The sequence below is a fragment of the Hoplias malabaricus genome, chromosome 2 (genome assembly GCF_029633855.1).
Source record: "Hoplias malabaricus isolate fHopMal1 chromosome 2, fHopMal1.hap1, whole genome shotgun sequence".
NCBI classification, from domain to species: Eukaryota; Metazoa; Chordata; class Actinopteri; order Characiformes; family Erythrinidae; genus Hoplias; species Hoplias malabaricus.
In genome coordinates, this window is record NC_089801.1 from 50,114,396 (window position 1) to 50,136,946 (window position 22,551).

The window sequence follows — 22,551 nt, forward strand, 5'->3', positions numbered from 1 at the left end:
ACAATATGCGCAGCAGGCAGTGTCGCAGTCACACAGCTCCAGGGGCCTGGAGGTTGTGGGTTCGATTCCCGCTCCGGGTGACTGTCTGTGAGGAGTTGGTGTGTTCTCCCCGTGTCTGCGTGGGCTTCCTCCGGGTGCTCCGATTTCCTTTCACGATTAAAAAACACACGTTGGTAGGTGGATTGATGACTCAAAAGTGTCCGTAGGTGTGAATGTGTGCGTGTCTGTGTTGCCCTGTGAAGGACTGGCGCCCCCTCCAGGGTGTATTCCCGCATTGTGCCCAATGATTCCAGGTAGGCTCTGGACCCTCCGCGACCCTGAACTGGATAAGCAGTTACAGATAATGAATGAATGAATGAATGTACAATGTGAGCACATGTAAGAGATGAATGAAATGGGATAGAAATCAAAATATTAGAGACAATTCTTTAATAGTCAGTTGGTGAAGATTTAAATTAGGAAATTATCTGAGATGGCTTAACAGGACAAAAATCTGAGAGGCAAGTACTACAGGGACTTGGAAGAAAGCCAGAAACAGCCAAAAGGGGGAATCCTGTCAGAAATGGTACAAATTTTCTCTTGAACAAAATAAAGCAAAACAGTATATTTTTCAGAAGAGCTTGAGCAGACTGAATAAGTTTGGTGAGAATGTCGCTTGGATTTGTGGCCTAAGGCATTCATTACAGTTGATAAAGTACAAATAAGCTGAATTTAAACCAGTTTTTTTTATTCAACCATGTGATACGAGAAGAAGTGCGCAAGTTTGCGTAGTTGCTCAAACCTGCTGTATTCAGCAAACATACAGTTCTGATCTTCAGCGGGGCAGAGACAGAGGTGGATAATAACTACACTACACACTACATTTACTTGAGTAACTTTTTGGATTAATTGTACTTATAAGAGTAGTTTTAATGCAGCATACTTTTTACTTTTGAGTATATTTGTGGAGAAGAAGGGGTACTTTTACTCTGAGCTACATTCTGCTCACTACTCGCTACTTATTTTTATTGATCTGTCTAATGCACAATCTCTTTGTTTTGTCAAGACTTCCAACAGTGGCTCTATCACATGACCTAGCATCTCACCAATCGAAAGTCGCCACTAGAGACATTTGACTCAGTTTCACCAATCAAACAGTGTCATGCCATCACATGACCACTCAAAAAATCCCTGTGGCAAACAGTTGGAAAAGAGCACAGAATCACAGTACAATGGCAGAGACAAAGGTGTGCGTTTTGCAACAACCCAAAGAAACACAGCATCCCTGGCCCCACATAAAATTAGTTATTGTCGGTGAATTTAATTTGTTACCTAGTAAAGATTTAATTTATAATTGTTTAGTTGTTCAAAAATTTGTTCACTGCCGTTTTATATTTTTGTGCATTCAGGTGTATTATTTGACACCTGACTATTAAACAATGAAGTTACTCAGCACTTGAGTTGTTTTTTCACTTAGTACTTTTTACTCTTACTCAAGCAATTAATTGGGTGACTACTTTTTATTTTTACTTGAGTCATATTATACTAAAGTAACAATACTCAAACTGTACTTGAGTACAATTCTTGGCTACTCTACCCACCTCTGGTCGGAGACTCATCACAGAAAGATAAGGGGAAAGTTGAGCAAGATGAACAGAGGGTAGAGGATTTATTCCCCAAAAGGCAAACAAAGGTACTGAAGATTAAATATGACATAGCAAATAAGGCAACAGTAGAGCATGAGTACGTATCACTCCACTGTTCACAGACCCTTTCCAAATATTTGCAGAGTTAAATCAAATCACATTATGAATTTTTTACATCCCAGCTTCATCATGTACATTTTTCCAAGTGCAAAATGGCAAAAGCAAGCATTAACAGAAATTAAACCAAATAAATAAAAACAGTTAAAACAACCAAATTTGTTACTTTCTAATAAGAACAAGTGTCTGCATTAAACTTAGAAAGATAACTGCAGTGTGTTTATTCATATCCATTCATTAAAACGTGGCAACAGAAATAACTAACCACAAACGAATAAAAATGTCCTCCTGCACATCTGAGGAATCCAACATTTTCTCAGTTTAGTTGATTATAGAAGACTTCCAATTTCTTGTAATGCCAGCAGTGCATACAACAGTTCATCCACAGCTCAGTCCAGAAGGGCTCAGTTCAAAGGGAACCTTCAGGGCTTTTAAAAGGGAGAGTGAGGAGTTCTTGGCCACTCATCTCATTTCCATCTCAAAGCATACACCAAAGCTCCTTCTCCAAAAAAACACAGATCACTTCAAGTAAAATTGCTTTTTTTCTGCATACAGGGGTCCATTTTTGTTATTTTTAGCTAGGGGCAGAGAGAAAGCCATTCTCATCAGCTGTGTCCAGAATCTTACAGATCACTGGAGATTCCACCTGAAGAAAGAATATTATTACAAACATTAGCAAATTGTTTGGTTAAATCTCTTATGTTAAAATGTCTTTTATATGATTCTGGAGAATGACTGTCGAAATCTGAACTGGGCAGGAGGGTAAACACACTCTTCCTTTCAGTGCTCCTCCAGAAGCTCCAATCTGTGTTGTGTTTCTTGGCCTGAGTTCTTTGTTTCCCATATGCAGAACTGGAGATGAGTATAAACATCAGTGCAATCAGTGTGGAGAGCTACTGAACCATAAGGAAGCATTCACTAATGTTACAAAATGTGCATTGGATTGAAAATGCATACAGCATATGAAAATGCTGATAACATACGTCTTGGTTTTCATGTTTGTTTCCATAGTTTTGTCAGTTTGGTGACAGATTTGTATGCTCAAAGACAAATCCAAGCAAAGTTGTCTCACAACAGAATTCATTTAAGGTAGAGGATAAAGTCGAATTATTAAGTGTGTTTTAAGAAACTTCAAGCCACCTTACATGGAATACAAACCCCATTTCTAGTAAAGGTGGCAAATGTATAAAAAAAGATTATTAAAATAATTTAGGCCTGCCACACATTCAAAACCAGGCCAATTAAAATCCAATTTATATTTCTTTTAGAATCTACACCACAAGTACAGTGTAGTTAGTGTGAAGCCACGTACCCTACACTGTAGTCTGAAGTCTGAAGTGCACCTCTCCAGAAATGTAAATACACATCATGGTGATGCAAACCTTACTGTACTGCAGTTGGATGAACATGGATCAAGTTAAGGAAAGATTAACTGAAAAAGTCTAGAAAAATGAACTACGGCACACTATAAAGACAGCCAGATGGTGGAAAATTTATGGCAAGGCATTTCTTCAAACATCAGGTTGAACGTCATGAAATGTATGAAGAGGTAGAAGAACTTGAGGGATATACAATTTAAAATATGGCCACCACAAATAAAAATGCAATGAAGAGTGAGGAACAAGGTAGGAAAAAGCACCAGTGCTGCATGTGTTTCCTTCCTGGCTGTAAATGCAGAGCAACACAGACATCTCACAAGAGCGTAGACAACTTGTGCAGACAATGTCCTACATTTTGCATTGACATAATGCAGAAACAAATCTGCTTTATATATGAAAAGTTTATATTCAAGTAAACTTCAAGTTTAATGCATTTTGTAACAATAAACTGCAAGCAGGTGTACATAAAAATGTATGACAAGGGCTCTGTCCAAAAGCTCTAGCTTTGCAGGGTGTCATGGCTCATCGTTTAGGCTAAACTTTGTGAGGGCTTTTTCTAACCATTCAAAAAGAACATTTCTCAGTGCATGTCAGCAAAGCAATTAGGTCTTTATCTTTTCCCAATGTTATGTATGGGAAACAGTGAAAGGAATTTCAGAAAAATCTTGTTCTGTGTAGGACATAGCCAGTCACCATTGTTGAATGTGGGTGACCTTCTAGCTTTTAAATGACACTGCATACATGGCCACATTGCTTCTGTGATACATATAGCCACATGGGTTTAGAAAATCACCATCACATAATACAGTCTGCCACTTCATCTTTGCTGTCCAGTGAAAAACAAACATCTCCAATATAGCAACTTTACAGGAAAAGGAAAACGGAGGTCAACGTAAAAAAAAAAAAAAAAAAAAAAAAAAATTCCAAGTAATGGAATTTGGAGCATTTCTTTTGGTCCATTCATCATGAATTGTCCACAGTGTGAAGTATATGAAGCTAAGTGAATGACTTAAGTATTTGAATATTTGTCTGAATTTTATATTTGAATTATATACATCTGAATAATTTATATTAGCCTTATATTTGTATGGCATTTGTTAAACTTGAAATTGAGGTCAACCAGCAGGCTTCTTAGGAAAAGCAAACTTCCACAAAGTGATAACAGCATTAACCAATCACTCCACCCTCTTCTCACAGCCACCAATCCCAGAGCAATCTTACTCCATTCCAATTCCTACCCTGAGCCCAAAGTACTTCCTTGAAGTGAGCACTTGAATGACAGTGTAAGCGTGAGCAAAAGGGGTGCCGTGTTCAAGTAATGAAGGGGTCTGAGAGTAAAACTGTCCATCACTACAGCTTAAACATATTTCATGCTGTTTAGCAGAGCTCTGTTCAAATGTTTTACTGTATGCTCAGACAGAAATGTGTTGAAAGTGGAGGTTTTATCATAATCTCTTATTCATGTGTGGAGGTGTTTCGGATCATGAGTTTTTTTGCATAAACGAACGTAGTATCATTTAACCAGCGTCTTCACTTTTGTAGTTTGTCATGAACAGACAGGCTTTCCATGATCATATATTGTTCTGAACTGCATGATGCTTTCATTATACCACTACGGCAAATTAAACTGAGCTTGACTCATTACTAAACACAAATACATGTATTATTTATTAACCAGAATTATATATAGTAGGAACCGGGTATTGCAAAGAACCTACCACTTATGTAGGAATACATATATTTCTGTATAAATGTCATGTTTTAAAAACAGTGCTGTGTGCAATGTTGGCCCAGTTGCCTCATATAAAATTAACGAGGCCAAAAAAAAACCCCAAGAAAAAAAACATGCCCTCTGATAATGTGGATTTATAACCTGGAGATTTCTCTTCTTTTGGTGTAAACTTAAAACAGAGACACTGTGTAGATGAATTTACTTCAGTCAGATGTGTCCAGTAAAACACTGTGACAATCTCTGTGTACATTAACTTTTCCTGAGAAGCCCAACGGGTTGACCTCTGGCCTGGATTCGAATATTTGGGTCTGGATTTTTTTATCTGAATTTTTCCAAATCTGAATATATCAACACCAGAAAATTTCAAGTTTATCAAATGCCTTACTAATATATTTCAAATATCCAAAATTCATTAATTAATTCATTTATTACCTGTAACCACTTATTCAGTTCACAGGCTCAGTGAGAACCCAGAATGGCTGGGCACAAGGCAGGAACACACCTGGAGAGGGTGCCAGTCTTCATAGGGTGACACACACATTCACTCACACATATGGACACTTGAGTAACCAATCCACCTAACAACGTGTGTTTTTGGACCGTGGGAGGAAACCAGAGCACTCGGACAAAACCACACACGAACACAGGGAGAACACACCAAACTCCTCACAGACAAGTTACCCAGAGTGGGATTGGAACCCACAACCTACAGGTCCCTGGAGCTGTGTGACTGCGACACTACCTGTTGCGCCACTGTGCCGCCATATAAAAAACTCAGATAAATTAAAATATAAAAAATTCAGACAAATATAATTAAAATATTCCAAATTGAGATTCAAATACATTGATTTAGCTCCATATTTGCTGCATCCAAATTTTGTTGTAATCTAAAAATTCACAAAAAATGAAGATACATGTTTTTCATTGGACAGCCAGGATATATTTTTTGTAAATATAGACCAATACTCCAAATCTTTGCAGTAACACTGACTTTCTTGGGACATCCCTGGCTATTTAAGCAAGTTTATGTGCTACAACAGCGTGGCTTCGAAGGTACAGAAGACGCGTCTTACAAATGTAATGGACATTTGAAATCATGTGTAAACGTGCAATGGCCTATTGAATGCGTGCAAGACAAATGTTACGGACATCTGCATTCACACGTAGAGCTCGAACAGGTTAAGTCCAGAAATTATGACATTCATTTATATAGTCTCCATGTACAGAGAAGTTAAAACTGTCAAAATGATTAAAATGTCTGATGTAAAATTCAAACTAACTCATAGCTGGTACAATCGAGCTCTTTCACTGTGAAAAAAATCTGAATACTCTGAAGTAAAGAAGAACATTGCAGAAAAGATTCCCCAACCGAAAAGTTTTTTCTAATCAGGAGTAATTAGACATTATTATTTGGCTAGACAGCTGTCAATAAATGCTGAATTGATAAAACTGAAAACGTTCTTTCTGAAAGGCTTTAACATATAAAGAATTAAAAGGTAAAATTTTTATTCTTGTTAATTCAAATTTTCATATGTACAGGAGGACACATTTGAAGCACAAAGTAAATTTACAATATCACTTATGTTTTATAAAAGTAAACAAATATAATCTATACACATATCTTAGCTATATAAAATATAAAGTCCAATGAACTAAAATATATTCCTGACAGTGAATAATTTATAAATAAAATATATATATTATATATAATATATCATTTATAAAAAGGCTATATTTCTGTTTCAGAAATGTATAATTATATTTTTTATATTTATATTTTAATTGTATATGTCTATCTATCTAAGATATTCTACAATGATCAATCAAACATCCATGACTGTGTTTACATCTCAATATAATTAAGTTTAGTTCTCACCCCTAGATTATACTGGCAGGTTTGAGGCTCCAACAGGTACACAGTTACAGCATGAGGAGACTCTGATTCCTTACACCTGAAAAAACGAGACGGAAAAACACCTGGCTGAAAGACCCAGAAAACACAAATCTGTACACATTCACTGTGTAATACCTACTGACTTAAATAATTTTGTCCGGTGTGTTCACTCACTTCAATTTCACTACAACCTGTCTTGGCTTCCCTGTCAGGTCACACACATCTCCATGTCCATAAAAGTGGGACACCACTCTGGCAACATATAAAAAGGAAAAAAAAAAATGAATTTATAAAAAGCAAAAGACACTGGTCTGTCAGGAAACCTTACAAATAATAAGAGGGTCATACCTCACTTTCTGCATTCCATCATCTTTGAGCTGATAGGTACGAGCCACATTTTTCTTGGCCCATTCTAAATGTTCCTCTCGATTCCAGCTGCCTACTACCACGATATTCTTCCCGTGCTCTTTATCCTTTAGTGGCACAGAAACCAGCAATAGTTAAACAACGGAAAGTATAGAAGTCACACTGGCAAACTGTGTAAAGCAGAAATGAGTATAGCAAAATGATTCTGTGTTCTGAAGATGATTATTCAAATGCATGAATTTTTGGATTGTCGATTTTTTTTCTGTTCCAAAAATATTCTATTAATATGTGGGACTTTAAGGACATAAAATCGCTTGCAAAAATTACCTCGATTCATACCAAAATACATTCATATGTAGTTAAATTTAACAATGCACTAACCAATTACTAATATATTGCATTGTATTTGCATATGCACAAAAATTACAAATGTCACAATCAATAACTCTCCTTCTCCTCTTACCTCATGATATTGATGGACATGCTTTCCATAACAGAATTCATATTTCCACCATCCAACTCCCTAAACAAGAGCATACAGGTATTTATTTCACCCGCAATACTAAGGGGAGGGGATTATATATATAAACACAACATGAGCTATATAACATGGTATAGTATCTGCGGTTCAGGAGAAGCTGATCCAAGATCAGCACTGTTAAAACAGTGTTATGATTCATTATAGCTTTACCCCATGCAGACAGTATGAGCCACTGAGGAACTCCTTGATGAGCTGTTCGTCGGTCAGGCGGGAGATGTGGGTTGTGCCCACTGTGACATGGGCTTGACCACCAACAGCCAGGGGTTTATGGGTAGAGGTGTAGGCCTCTTCACGCACAGGAGATGTGTCCTCCTGATAGGAGGAGGGAGAAGGAGGGGAGGTGGGGGGGGGGGAGTGCATCAGTGCTTCTCAAGATTTCTTGATGGTTATTTGTGGTCCTGATGGTATAATTTATGATAATACTAGTGTAATTTTGGCTCTGTGGTGTAGAGGTTTCAAAACGGGTTGCAACTTCAGTAGTTTTTAGATGGTTTGGTTACAAATATCACATGTACAACAAACCAAGAAAATATGTAAGATATTAAAGATGCCTGTAACAACAAAAAGGGGGAAAACACATCTAATCTGCTTCACCAACAGAAGTACTAAGCTGAGTATGAGGAAAATCAAAAAAGAGCTCAACAGCCAATGTGACAGCCAACTTTAAAGGTCTTTTTGATATACCTTAATGTTTGCTGTTTATAGGCATGCACTAAATTTTCCTGCACTTCAGTTTTGTGGAATTTGTGTTACATTTTTAATACAGCATCAGAATCTTTATAAGTTGCTGTTGTTAAACAAATAAAATGTATAGATATTTTGTTTCTACTGAATGTTTAAAATACATTTATGCTAAATTACATTTATACTAAAATAAAATTTTGTTACAATAATTTTGTTGCAATTTCAATGTTCCTGAAATTAATACTGTTTTTTTTTTTCAGTGTTTTCTCATATCACCAAAAATACTGTTTTCGCAAAGATACCATGATATATCTTGATATTATTCTAGGGCAATATTGCCTACCCCTAGTTCCTAGCCCTAAGTGAAAACAAACAGTTAAAAGGCATAAGCTTTCCAACAAGCACATGTTTAACAAGTCTTAAGATATTTTTTTTTATAATTTGTTATGGTGCTTTTCCTCTGCATGGTGTCTACCTGACTTAACTAGGCCGTACTCAGCTCCTGATATTGATATTCCATGAGGCAAATCTGGTATCTGGTATGTGGAACCGGGTAATTTTTTAGATCCTCCTCGCTTGTTGTTCCAAACAGAGCGGGGACCAAACATGACACGTAATCCTTGCAGAGTACTGATTGGCCAGAGAGGCTTTTCTACACAACAAAATGCAGACATCCAACACAGGCCAAGTGTTTGCGATATATCCAAGCATCAATAGCAATGACATTTGTTTTTAATCAGACTCACTATAGCAGGTGATAAAATTATGCTGTGTTTTTTGAGGTTTAAACACTCATTGGATTGGGAAGCAACATTATCTCCCTCGAGAGCTGCAAGGGGCAACAAAGAACATAAAAATAAAGTCCACTGATCTGATGTGAGGAGCTGTGTTCAGACCCAAAACAACAGTTTAATACATGGTACAATGCTTAACATTACCCATTACCACCGCTGCTATTGTGGTTTCAAAAGCCCATGATTCCCATTAGAGATGGTGATTTACAACGTCACAGGTTATATTTTAAGGGACAGATTTATAGTGGAAAACCCAACCAGACACCAAGCGAATACAGCCGAGCAGATCTGTTTAGAGTCAAATAAAGTAGGTACCATAAAGTGGAAAAGCACCATTATATACAATAAATTTGCCTTAGTTCTGATGTTCGGTATAATGCATTTTCCCCGCTTCTCTCACCTCTCTCTCAGTGGAAGAGCTGGAGTGTGGCCTAAGAAGCTCCTCCTGCTGTTTGTCCAACTGTGAGAGACTCTGGGGTCTGAAGGGGGATCCTGCCAGAGCCTGGCAAAAGATGGTGTTCACCGGGGATGATTTGAACCTGATGAGAAACAAATTTGTCATGAAAATGATACCTTATATGTATAAAAATATCAAACTTCAGCTGCGTGAAATGCAGTGCTAGCTAGAGCAGTATAAATCCCCTGATCACTAGGCTGTTGAGAAAAGCACACTAGAATAAATGAGCCCCATATCTAATATACTTTTCCACTGCTTGGGCCTACAAAACTTGACTCGACTCAGCTCTTTTGCCACTGGCTAAATCTGGTACCTGGTCCTTGGAACCGGGTACTGTTTTAGATACTGCTCACGCCTGGTACAAAAGTAGGTGCTAAATGTGATGTGTAAATCTTTCAGAGAGACCTGTCAAACACAACCAAATGAATGTGATCTGCAAGAACTGGGGCACAGAGCTCAGTACAAAAAAAAGTAAAACAACACACAAATACACAGTGAGTAACCAGCCCCTAATTTTACCAGAAGCAATGTTTTGGATTTCAAATATATATTTGTATAGGATATATATTTTGGGAATATAAGATACTAACTGTTTTGTAAGTAGGATATGTGACCATTTGTGCTGTATACAAAACCTGAGCTGCTCAACAGTCTGGAGACTGCAGGCAGGCCAATCACGAAGATGCACACTGTGTATACAAAGACATGGTTGTGTAGGTTGTGCAGAATGAGGTCTGGCATTGTCCTTGATGGAAGCTTGTCTTTCAATTACCAATATGATCTTCACATATATGCAGATCACACATTACGTGAGCACAGGTGCACCGCCATGCAAATGCTGATGTTTGGAAATTTGGTTAGTAAATGTCTGGATGATTTTTTTTTTCTTTTTAAGTATGATGCTTTTGTGTAATTCTGTCTGTTAAAATGTACAAGAATCAAATCACAGATTTGTGCATTTTTTTGCATTTTACAAAATTTCACAAATGGATTTTTCAACTCTTTCCTCTAATAAAATAATTTGTATATATTGAAAACAATATTTTCATTTTTCCCACCCCAAGTACTGCAAAATACTGTGCAGGTCCTTGATCAATTTGAAGAATATAAATGGTATTTGCTCTCTAATCTAGGCTGTTGTCTGTGTGTACCTGTACTTGGGATGAGCACAGAGCAGTGGGGTAAGGACCACGACCTCATACTCGCAGGTGGTAACCTCAGCAATGGAGAGAATCTCATGCTTGGCTTCTGGGTGACAAACATACAGCACCGAGGTGGAGCGAGGTTTGTTCTGTTTGAGCAGACATGGAGTGCCGTTCCCCATCTCCACAGGATAGTAAGGTGTAAGTTGGCCTTCTACATTCTTAGTTGGCACCTGTATATTAGACAATTGTAAACAAATATATCAGACACCATATACCAAACATATTATATTTATATGTTGATGCCACAATACTGATATTAAAAAAGGGAATACAAGCAACTTCCATATATTATCCTTTCTGTAAATAGGAGAAATATTCAAGCATTTCACACACCTCATTGACAGTATCCTCCACTTTACCAGCTTCAGATTCTGAGGAACATAGAGAGCTTATTAAATTAAACAGAACAGAGACAATTATTAGAATTTTTACAATCACATTTACAAATATTTAAAAAATATTCTTCACCTGTCACATCATCAGGGTGTTTATTCATGGTACCCAGGTAGTACTCCTGAATGTTTAGTTTCTGCAGATATAACACACCACAAAAAGTTTACAAAAAACTTTTTATTTTATTTATTTTTTTTAATAATGTTCTGTTCCAATTTAAACTGTGCTGTCACCTCCTATTTTGCCCAATTTAGAGTCTGCAACTTGCACACAAGAGATTTTACCATGCTGAACCAAAAATATTTCAACAGCATTTTACAGGACCATTTAATCCACATGACCAGAGTAATGTCACACTTGTTGGTGCGGCCATATTAGTGAAACCAAACTGGTCAACACAGCAGTAAGAGTGGTAATGATGATTCTGATAGTTTGGAAACAAACTATATTTGTTACAGAGACAGGATTTTGTGACATCACCAGCTCCATTTCGAGCGGGAGCTGTGCTAGAATAAAAGAGACCAACGACTGTAGGAAAATAAATTTGACTGACACCAGGATCACAAGTCTGCTATTTTGGCATGAGGCAGATTGTCAACCAGAATGCAAGTGGAAGAATCCGGACAGTGAGGCCTGCTTAACACTTTGAAAGTATCAAACTGGATCTAATTAGAATAGTTAGACTCTAATTAGACTCACTGCTACTGTTAGACAGTATACTTGAATTAAAGAAAATGACATACATTTCAGAAACATGGCATTCAAGGGACATTCATACTGGAAAGGCTTTTGTGTGTGTGTGTGTGAGAAATATATTTTGTGCTTTGCAAATATAGTGATGTCTAAGCTAGCCATCAAAACAACTCCAATTCTGTGCCTTGACAAGAGAAACTGGCACTAAAATTATGTTGCTCTAAGACTCTTTTTCAGTCACTAAGGTGCTCTTATTGAATTTGATATCTTTTTCTTTAAGAAATCAATTTAAAACTTACCAGTAACGCAAAAGTAAATTCATTTTGTTAGCAAAACAGAAGAGAATATGCTCTTATTTACAACGGAGAATAAACATTCTCTCTTTTAATTTTAACTATGATGCATATGAGCTAAAAACTGGGTCAATTTTTCTAGCTTTATTACGAGTTGTCTCACAGTAGAGGTGACATTCATAAACCTTCAAATGTGTGTATGCTTGGTGTTTTAAGGACATCTAAACCACCCCAACAGTGTTTCACTTTCTACAATGAGTAATTGGTTAGGCTTGCTGAGTATTACTTTCAGTCTTTTTTTTATTCAGCATTTGGATTAATTTATTTAACCCAGCTGCAGGGTTAATGTGTGGTTCATCCATTGTTGGAGTAACTGCTCTTCCCCTCAGTTTGAATGTAAACAGCAGAGGATAATAATAATAGACAGAGTGGGCACACTGCAAGATATTTTCAAATAAATATACTAATATTATTAGGTTTAACTTGGCAGTGTACACAGCCAAGCAGTCACATTAAAATTTAAGTGCTAGAAAGTGCCTCAGAACTAGTGTTGCAAGTCAGCTAATGTTATCTAACTAGAATGTTTAAGGGAAGAAAAAGTTCATTTAGAGCTAAAAATGCCGATATCATTGTTTCTCTGCAACTATTTATTTTATATGTTTAAAATCTCTTTGTTATATTGTGTGGAAGAGATAAATTGTTGACCGACAATGGCTGTATACCAAATCATGTTGTGCTCCCTTTATAGTACTGTGTTAGAAATGCCACGTTACTGGAGTGAAAGATTGCTAGTGCGAGAGTCTTGGTTTGTGTATGGGAGAGTGTTTGATAATGTCTGCAAATGTTTGATAGTGTGTTTTCAAAAGTTTGATAGTGTGTATGAGAGAGTATGATGGTATGTGTGAGAGAGTTTGATAGTGTGAGTTAAGTTGGACACTTATGTGATCTGTTAAATTTGACACTGATGTCATCTGATGTGGTCTTACTAAAACACCAAAATATTTTTGACCTGTCAGTGCATGGACTACACAAGACCTCTGAAGGTGTTATCTGGCACCAAGATTTTAGCAGTAGATACTTAAAATCTTGTAAGATGCAAGGCTGGGCCTCCATGAAACAGACTACATATTTCCAGTACAATCTGAACCTAATGTGAGTAAGATTGTTGGAATATTTTCAATTGTTGTCTTCAATTATTTGGTTGGTTATTACGAAACATTTTGTTTTAATGGCTGTGTTGTTGGCACTAAATCAGCTCCACAGAATTCACATTACTGATGCAAAATACTATCATTAATATATATTCATATAATATTAAACTTATTTAACGCAATATTTGAAACTGCTAAAACAAACCTGCCCAGTCTCCTTCTCCTCGTGATACTGCCTCACATGTTTACCATGGCATACCTCATATGTCCAGTAAGACTCAATCTGAAAAATAAACAAATAAATAAAAATATAGTATATGGTTACAAGGTTGTTGCCCTGTTGTTCACCACCCCCCGGTCACAAACAAGAACCGGTGCCACTGCTATAATAGTAAAGCTACTATAATTTAGTTTGTGTAAGGTGCACATTTTTAAATTAAACAAACTTTAAATTGGACATTTTAGGGGAAATTGGACACCCCACTCAGTTTTTGTGGGTTTCCCAAGTCAGAAAATGAACTACTTAAGATTTTAATCCACTTCCTCGGTCATATGCAGAGACTTTAGATACTCATCTGTGTATCTCCAATCACAGAGCTGGACTTCGACAAGAATATTGAAAATGTCAAAAATCAGAAGGGAGAATACAAAGAACATGGCTAAAAAAAACAGAGCTTCTTCTAACTTGCTTTTTAATTCTGTGCACTCATGTTGAGGTAAACATTGGCTCATTTTCCTTTAAAGAAACAGGTTCTGAAACCATTTGTTCAAGGGCCATTTGTAAAGGACTCTGTAGATAGAATGAGAATGGTATTTTTACTAAAGGACATCACAGACGGTTCATTAAAGCCCCAGGTTTTTGTGCTTTAAATTAATAGTGATGACTAAGAGTTGTGTTGCAAAAGCCAACTTCAGCCTTGCATAGTCCCGTATTTAAGGTGGAAGAGATCATTTAAAAAAAGAAAAATGCTATTAGTAAGAAGGAAACACCTGTCTCCTAAAACATCATTTAACACGGATGGGTAAAATTGATAAGGAGGATAACATCAGCCTTTTCTAGTGAAACATTTCAGATAGAAATGAAAAGTAAAATATGAAGCTGGTAAATACCGGAAAAAACATAGCAGCTTCTTCACTTTTTTGCCTTCCACTAGCATAGGTAGATATTATAGTGAAATAATATACACTTTTCTTTGTAAATATGTGGATTTTGGCTCATCCTTTTTGGCTTTGCCTGCCCAAAATTTTTGAAAACATCTTGTATTCATTTGTGTAGGTCAGTTATCTTCAACCTGGCAACCCGTGTGAGCTTTGTTGTCTGGGGTGGGCAGATAACTCTGTCCAGTGTTTTGAATGTGGTGTGCAATACCCATTTTAAATGCTTGCTCTCAGTATTACAGATTGCTCCTTTAAAACGCTGTCATTGTATTATTTTCAAATAAATATAGGGTTTAAATCATTAATGATTTGCACAACATTACATTAGGTTTTATTTTTTTATTGCACTGCACCCCAGATTTTTTTTGGAAATGGTTTGTATGTTGATCAAAGCATGTCACATATGTTTCATTAATACTTAAGGGAATTGTATCAACTTGTTGGGAAAAAAAATTGTATAATATGAAATAAATCTAAGAAAAAAAAAGTGTGTGACTGAATGCTGTTCACTGTGATCAAATAATACTAAAAGGCTGTTAATATAATAAATGATCAAGTCATTCAGAGTATATCTGCAGTACTGTTTTTGAAATGGTGCAAAGAAGAGTTTTTAAAAAAAGACCAACCGAGATGTGAAACTTACCCTGTATGAACAGCTGCTCTGTTTGAATAATGGTGAAAGCAACAAAGCTGGGCCATGCCCTGTATACCCTTTTTCCTCATCCTGACAAAGATAAAGTGAGGCAGAATTTTAAAAATGAGGGAAAAGTCAAGCAAGAGTGTAGTGGCAGAATAAGAGATAGTGACAAAGTCAAAATGCCCCCCACATCCCCCAAAACACACACAATAAATAAATAAATTCATTCATTCATTCATTATCTGTTACTGCTTATCCAGTTCAGGGTCGCATGGGGCCAGAGTCTACCTGGAATCACTGGGCGCAAGGCAGGAACACACCCTCGAGGGGGCGCCAGTCCCACACAGGGCAATACACACTCACACACATTCTAAATAAATTAATTAATTAAACTCTTTACCTCATCTCCATCAGCCAGGGAAGGTAATAAGCACTTGTATTTCTCTTTCTCTGCTGTTGTCATAATAAGGAAATCATCTTCTTTATACAGACCCCTGGAGGTTGGCTGAAGATGACAACCATGTATAGGAGTTATTATATGATTACATTGTTTCAGCTGGATTTGTGATTTTAGAGTACACTTTATGTCAAAGACTTTGTGCTTAACTATATTTATTTTAAAATGTGCAACATCACTTCTCAATAAAAGGTTAATAGGGAGGTTGCTTTTATTCTTCTCAGAAGAAGATTTTGGACTGGTTGTTGGAACAGACAAATATCCAAGTCTATTTGCATACATGTCATTGAGCACTAGCCTACAGGAAATCCCACAATGCACTTTCTTCTTAAAGTGATTGGCATTTTTCAGCAGAATTGCTCACAGAGCTAGTAATAGGAACCTGGTGTCTGAAGCGTTTAATGCCTCTGAAAGTTACCTCATGGTCATTTATTACATAAATGGTTAGGAATATGTTGTCTACTGCCTGATACCACTGTTTACGAATAATTGCTAAGTTTTGGCTTAAAAAAGTCATACACTGATAGAAATAGTCTTGCTAAAACATTTTAAAAGTTTATCTGTTTAATATTATCAACGGTAAACATAAACATTCAGAAGACAAATGAATGTTTACTGTGTTGAACAGTAAATAAAAACAACTGTTTACATGTCTGGCAGGCGTAAATCAACTGCTGAATGCGTATGTTATCAAACTGTCAGTAGCAATAGAAGACCATTTTACACATCTGTTCTTACCAGGCGGATCTGTTCCCCAGGCCAGTTGATTTTAAAGGGAATGTCATCAGTAAACATATAAGTGCTACGGTGAGCAGACGCATAAACACAGAGCAGTAGTACTGCACACACACAGGTGGCAAAATAGCGAGCACCAAAAGTAACTTCAGGAATAACAATCACTCTCGACTTCATTATATTTTTTTTTTTTTGAAGAACTAAAAAAATGCGTCTAATCACGACAAACCATATGACTATAAACGTCCCTTGTAGCTAGTGTTAGCTCCCCCCACTCCCGTAGATTAAACCTAACAGGAATTGCTCCCAGCCTGCCACGTCCGTGTCGTCAGAGCCACGTAAATAGTCGCGTCATCTCCGTTCCGGTGTTACCCTATTTCGACTGCGCATGCGCTACGTTACTGCTTTACCCTCAATTGAAACCGTGAACAAACACAAAATGAGATGATCTGTCGTTTATCGTCTTTAAAAAGCTGAAATTACACATAATGCATGTTTGTTTATAGCTGACTATATCCGTATAGATGTGCGGAGACTACTTTTCGGTCCAAAACAAAAATACAAACTCGTTAACACACTGATTTAAAGGTTAAAGTTGTGGTTAGCGATTCATTCGTATTCTAGTTTGCGATATTTTATTTCTTTTAGATGAAATTGGAGAACAGTATTGTCGTTGTACAACTGTTTTACAACGAAATTGTAAAAAGATCAACCAAAGAAATAGTAATGAGTAAAATAATAATAAGTAGCAGGAATAGTAATAAGAAGAAACAAATTTCAGATATCGAGTAATAATAGATTTACTAAGTGACAGATGATAATAGCTAAGTGAACAAATAATAATAATACAACATTGCCAAAGTATTTGCTCATTTGCGTTCGCATGCATAATGATCTTGAGTGACATCCCATTCTTAATCCATAGGGTTTCATATGATATCAGCCTACCATTTGGAGTTATAACAGCTTCATCTCTTCTGGGAAGGCTTAAGCAAGTTTTCAGAGTGAGTTTATGAGACGTTTTGACCATTTTTCCAGGAGTGCATTTTTGAGGTCAGACATTGATGTTGGATGAGAAAGGCCAGGCTTACACTCTCCACTCTAAATTGGTGTTATATCAGGTTGAGGTCAGGACTCCAGTCAAGTTCTTCCACACCACTCATCCATGTACTTAGGGACCTTGCTTATGCACTGGTGTGCAGTCCTGTTGGAACAGCAAGGGGCCATCCCTAAACCATTCCCACAAAGTTGGGAGCAAGAAATTGTCCAAAATCTGTTGGTTTGCTGAAGCATTAAGATTTCCTTTCATTGATTAAGGGGTTGAGCCCAACTCCTGAAAAACCCCACACCACAATCCCAGCTCCACCAAAATTTACATTTGGCACAGTGCAGTAAGGCAAGTACTGTTCTGGCAGCTGCCAGGCCCAGACTCATCTATCAGACTGCCAGACGGAGAAGTGTGATTTGTCACTTCAGAGAACATGCCTCCACCGTTCTAGAATCCAGTGGTGGCGTGCTTTACACTACTGCTTCTGCCACTTTGCATTGTGCTTGGTGTTATACGGCTTGGATTCAGCTGCTCGGTCATGGAAACACATTCCATTAAGCTCTCTGTTTGCACTAATCTGAAGGCCACATGAAGTTTGGAGGTGTGTAGTGAATGACTTTGCAGAAAGTTGGTGATCTCTACACATTATGTGTCTCAGCATCCGCTGACCCCACTCTGTCATTTTCTGTGGCCTACCATATCATGTCTGAGTTGCTGTCATTCCCCGTCGCTTCCACTTAATTAATACCAGTGACAGTTTACTGTGGAATATTTAGTAGCAAGGAAATTTCCAGACTAGACTTGTTGCACAGGTGGCGTCCTATCACGGTACCATGCTGGAAATCACTGAGCTCCTGAGAGTGACCCATTCTTTTATAAATGTTTGTAGAAGCAGTCTGCATGCCTAGGTGCTTGGTTTTATACACCTGTGGCCATGAAACAGTTTGGAACACCTAAATTCAATGATTTGAATGGGTGAGTGAATACTTTTGTCAATATTGTGTAAATAATAAAAACAACAGGAAAAAAACAAGTGCAAACGCAGATGTTTATCAAGTCATGTAGGAAGACATCCAGTTATCCACCACTTTTCTCAGACCTTTAAAACTTGCTGAATAGACGCGGCTTTCCTCTCAATCATTCGCGCAGATTCACAGTGATTTGAACAGAGTTCAGTAGCGAAGCAGCGAAGGGCGGCGAAACTAGACGAGTCATTGGATAAATGCTGGGTTTTGTCCCGCCCATCGGACGCTCAGCGTCTCTGGGGGTCTATGGGGCAGTGGGCTGGCCTCAGCTGGCCCGGACGCTCAGCTTCTGCATGATGATTGGATGATCTGTCTGAGGCTTAATCCCTTTTTGATTGACAGCGAAATGAGCGAATCAGTGATACTTTGGTGTAAAGATCCGTGGGAGCATTACATTTTCATTCTGTTCTGAGTTGAACCAGACTTTCTTAAACCTCCTAGCTGCATTTTCTTTGTTAACGACTAGTGACAAACTGAGCTTCTATTTCTGGTGGGTTTTTTGTAGCTGCTTGTGTTTGGAGAGTGACTTCTATCTCTAATTTCTGACTTCTATCGTAGTTTCTGTCCAGCGGGTGATGCTGAGCCCCTCCACCGTCACAAAGCACTCACAGGCGGACACACTTCACATGGGCCAAGGCCGTTTAAGCAGCCTAGCTCTGCTGGCCATTGAGAGGACACTAGTCAAGTCCCTGGAAAAGACGCCTTGTTGGTACGACAGGGTCACAGATCATTTTCTTGAAAAGGAACGGAGGGTAGAATTTATGTATAAATAACCCAACACATTTTATGATGTAGGCCGAAATTGAGCTTCCCCTCCTTGAAAGACCAGCATCCGCCACTGCATATACAGCATACTGGTTGTAGGCACACTGTCTATAATTGTATTGCGAGCTAATCTGGACATCTTGTCCATGTCTTTTTGTATATACACTGAAAATCAGTGTACTGTATACGAGCACTCATTTTTTGCAAAACTTGTGATTATGTCTAAATTAGTTACAGGAGCGGCTGGTCAATAGAGGGCGCCAAGCAACCGCTCTCCCTGGTGGAAATTCATTCATTCATTCATTGTCATTCATTCATTCATTCATTCATTCATTATCTGTAACCGCTTATCCATTTGAGGGTCGCGGTGGTTCCAGAGCCTACCCGGAGTCATTGGGCGCAAGGCACCGGTGAAATATTTTTTGTAAATTATATTTGTTAAAATATATTTTTCTGTAAAATTATTAGAGGAGTATGTGACAAATATATAATAATGTGTAGTGAATGAAATATTAAAAAGAAATATATATATACATTAATTTAATCTTATTATTATTAATTTGGCTTGTCAAAGCCAAATTAGCGTTCTTCAAAATCTTATTATTCTTATTCTTATTCTTATTCTTATTAATCTGGCTTGTCAAAGCCAAATTACTGTTCTTCGAAATCTTATTATTATTCTTTTCGCAAAATTTAATCAGCTACTCCTCCTAGGGTTTTGATGCTACAGCCGCGAAACTTCACACGTTCATAGATCAAATCAAATCAAATCAAATTTATTTATATAGCGCTTTTCACAACTGATGTTGTCACAAAGCAGCTTCACAGAATTCCAGTAAGACAAGATTTGACATGAAATGTAAAGACAAATGTAAAACCCTCAAGTGAGCAAGCCAGGGGCGACAGTGGCAAGGAAAAACTCCCCCAGCTGAGGAAGAAACCTTGGGAGGAACCAAGGCTCACAAGGGGTGACCCATCCTCCTCTGGTCAATCTACTGGTGATGATAGTTAGTAGTCCATGAGAACTTCAGTGTAGGGACAGCTTCAAGGCACTTGGTGGTTGCTGGAGCGTGGGCAGCTGGTCTGAAGCGTGGAGGAGGATCTCGACAGTCATCCATCAGTGTCCAGACAGACAGGTGGGCAGTCGTTTACTCGGAAAGATGTAAAGGGATGGAATTAGTTTTGAACTGTTTTGTGTTTGTAAAGTAGAAAATATGAAAATTTCCAGAGTGTGGCTAATGACTCCGGCAGATCTGACTATGACAGCATTAACTAAAAGGAGAGAACCAGGAGGACACACAGACACGGGAGCATCCTGAAACACTGGCATCCCTCCGCTCCACCGTCAACAAACCTGAGTGATCGCGAGAAACGGCGGGACGACAGCACCAGCATCTCAGTTTACTATAATTCCCTGTGTCCATGGACCCCCCGGATCTGCCGCCTTTATCTATGGGGGAGCATTAGCTACCAAATGATAAACTAAACAAATGAGTTTTTAGCCTACATTTGAAGATTGCGACTGTGTCTGAGTCCCGAACATTTTCTGGAAGATCATTCCAGAGTTGGGGGGCTTTATAAGAAAAGGCTCTTCCCCCAGCTGAGGCCTTCTGAATTCTGGGAACATTTAAAAATCCAGTATTCTGTGATCTGAGTGAACGTGGGGGCTCATAATAGGAAATTGTATCTTGAAGATATTCAGGAGCAAGCCCATGTAGAGCTTTATATGTTAATAACAAAATTTTGTAGTCAATGCGGAATTTAACAGGCAGCCAATGAAGTGATGATAAAACTGGGCTGATATGTTCAAATTTTCTAGATTTGGAGATGGTTTTAGTGAGGACCCTAGCTGCAGCATTTTGAACTAGTTGAAGTTTTCTTAAATTGCTGCTGGTGCATCCTGACAGTAGTGCGTTACAGTAGTCAAGCCTTGAAGTAATAAAGGCATGTACTAATGTTTCTGCGTCCTGGAGGGATAAGGCATTTCTAATCTTAGCAATATTGCGAAGATGTAAAAAAGCTGTCCTAGTGATACTACCTATATGTTGATCAAATGATAAATCCGGGTCAATTATGACACCAAGATTTTTTGCTGCTGAACCAGGTTTAACTGGAAAGTTAGCTAGATTTAAAATTAAGTCTGATAATTTATTTCTTGTCACTTTTGGACCCAAAAGCAGGACCTCTGTTTTGTTGCTGTTTAGGAGGAGGAAATTACGCAACATCCAGCCTTTCACGTCTTTTACACAGTCCTCTATTTTCTTTAATCTGTGTTTGTCATCGGGCTTGGCTGAAATATACAATTGTGTGTCGTCTGCGTAACAGTGAAAGTTAATGTCATGGTTTCTTATAACTGTGCCTAGCGGTAACATGTATAATGTAAATAATAATGGTCCTAAAATAGAGTCTTGTGGAATTCCAAATCTTACTTTAGAATAATTTGAATTTAGATTGTTTACTTTTACGAATTGATAACGTTCCGTTAAGTAAGATTTAAACCATAATAGGGCTGTCCCTGTGATTCCAACCATGTTTTCTAACCTTTCTATGAGAATATTGTGGTCTATTGTATCGAAGGCTGCGCTTAGGTCAAGAAGCACCAACAGGGATACGTGGCCTTGATCAGAGGCAAGAAGAAGATCATTTGTTATCTTGACTAGAGCTGTCTCTGTACTATGATGTTGCCTGAATCCAGATTGGAATTTTTCATATATATGATTCTTATGTAGATATGAACTAAGTTGTTGGGCCACAGCTCTTTCTAAGATCTTGGACAGAAATGGCAGATTAGAAATAGGCCTGTAATTAGACAGTGTACTAGCATCAAGATTTGGTTTCTTGATCATAGGTTTAATAACTGCTAGTTTAAAAGTTTTGGGTACATGGCCCAGACTAAGCGATGAGTTTACTATAGTTAAAAGAGGATCAATAATAGCTGGTAGTACTTCTTTGAGCAACTTTGTGGGAATTGCATCAAGTGTGCAAGTTGTACAGTTTGCGGAGGTGATAATCTTCTCTAGTTCTAATTGTAGTTCTAGTATAGTTCTAATAGATCCTATGCCAACTCGGGTTGCTTGTGTTTTATGGAGCGACCCGACTTATGGATTCCGGAATACGAGCTTCCAAAGTGGGAATTTTTCCCATAGGAATACATTGGCCAAAATTTCAACCTGCTCTAACTCGGTCAATTTTGAAGCTACGGACACGAGATTTCAGACGGTCGGACCCGGGCCCACCAAGACCCAACACGTCGAATATCGGACCTCTCGCACTCATCTGTTCTGTTTAATCCCTCCTTCAATATCCCTCCATTCATTTGAATGGGAGATGGTTAGAGTGTGTGACATCATCGTCACTCAAGCTCCTCTCTCCAGAAAGCCTTTTTTCACTTTTCAGCCGAAC

General features: G+C 37.9%; 1 protein-coding gene across 1 annotated transcript; it reads right to left on the reverse strand.

Moving 5' to 3' along the window:
- Positions 1-443: 443 nt before the first annotated feature.
- Positions 444-16,610, reverse strand: erlec1 (endoplasmic reticulum lectin 1). Its single transcript, XM_066662242.1, has 14 exons — positions 16,315-16,610; positions 15,520-15,624; positions 15,126-15,206; positions 13,530-13,607; positions 11,263-11,323; positions 11,128-11,165; positions 10,741-10,964; positions 9,533-9,671; positions 7,805-7,966; positions 7,577-7,636; positions 7,096-7,220; positions 6,922-6,999; positions 6,730-6,805; positions 444-2,388 (listed from the first exon to the last, which is right to left on the reverse strand). Exons 1-14 carry the CDS (start codon positions 16,486-16,488, stop codon positions 2,317-2,319), a joined length of 1,473 nt encoding a protein of 490 aa, XP_066518339.1. The 5' UTR covers positions 16,489-16,610; the 3' UTR covers positions 444-2,316.
- Positions 16,611-22,551: the final 5,941 nt, after the last annotated feature.

Excerpts from the sequence above, each read along its gene's own strand:
- erlec1 (XM_066662242.1), bottom strand. The coding sequence starts at position 16,488 with ATGAAGTCGAGAGTGATTGTTATTCCTGAAGTTACTTTTGGTGCTCGC. Across the intron at positions 7,637-7,804 it reads GCTCATACTGTCTGCATGGG|GGAGTTGGATGGTGGAAATA; the intron begins GTAAAGCTATAA and ends GCTCTTGTTTAG. Across the intron at positions 7,000-7,095 it reads GATGGAATGCAGAAAGTGAG|AGTGGTGTCCCACTTTTATG; the intron begins GTATGACCCTCT and ends ATATGTTGCCAG.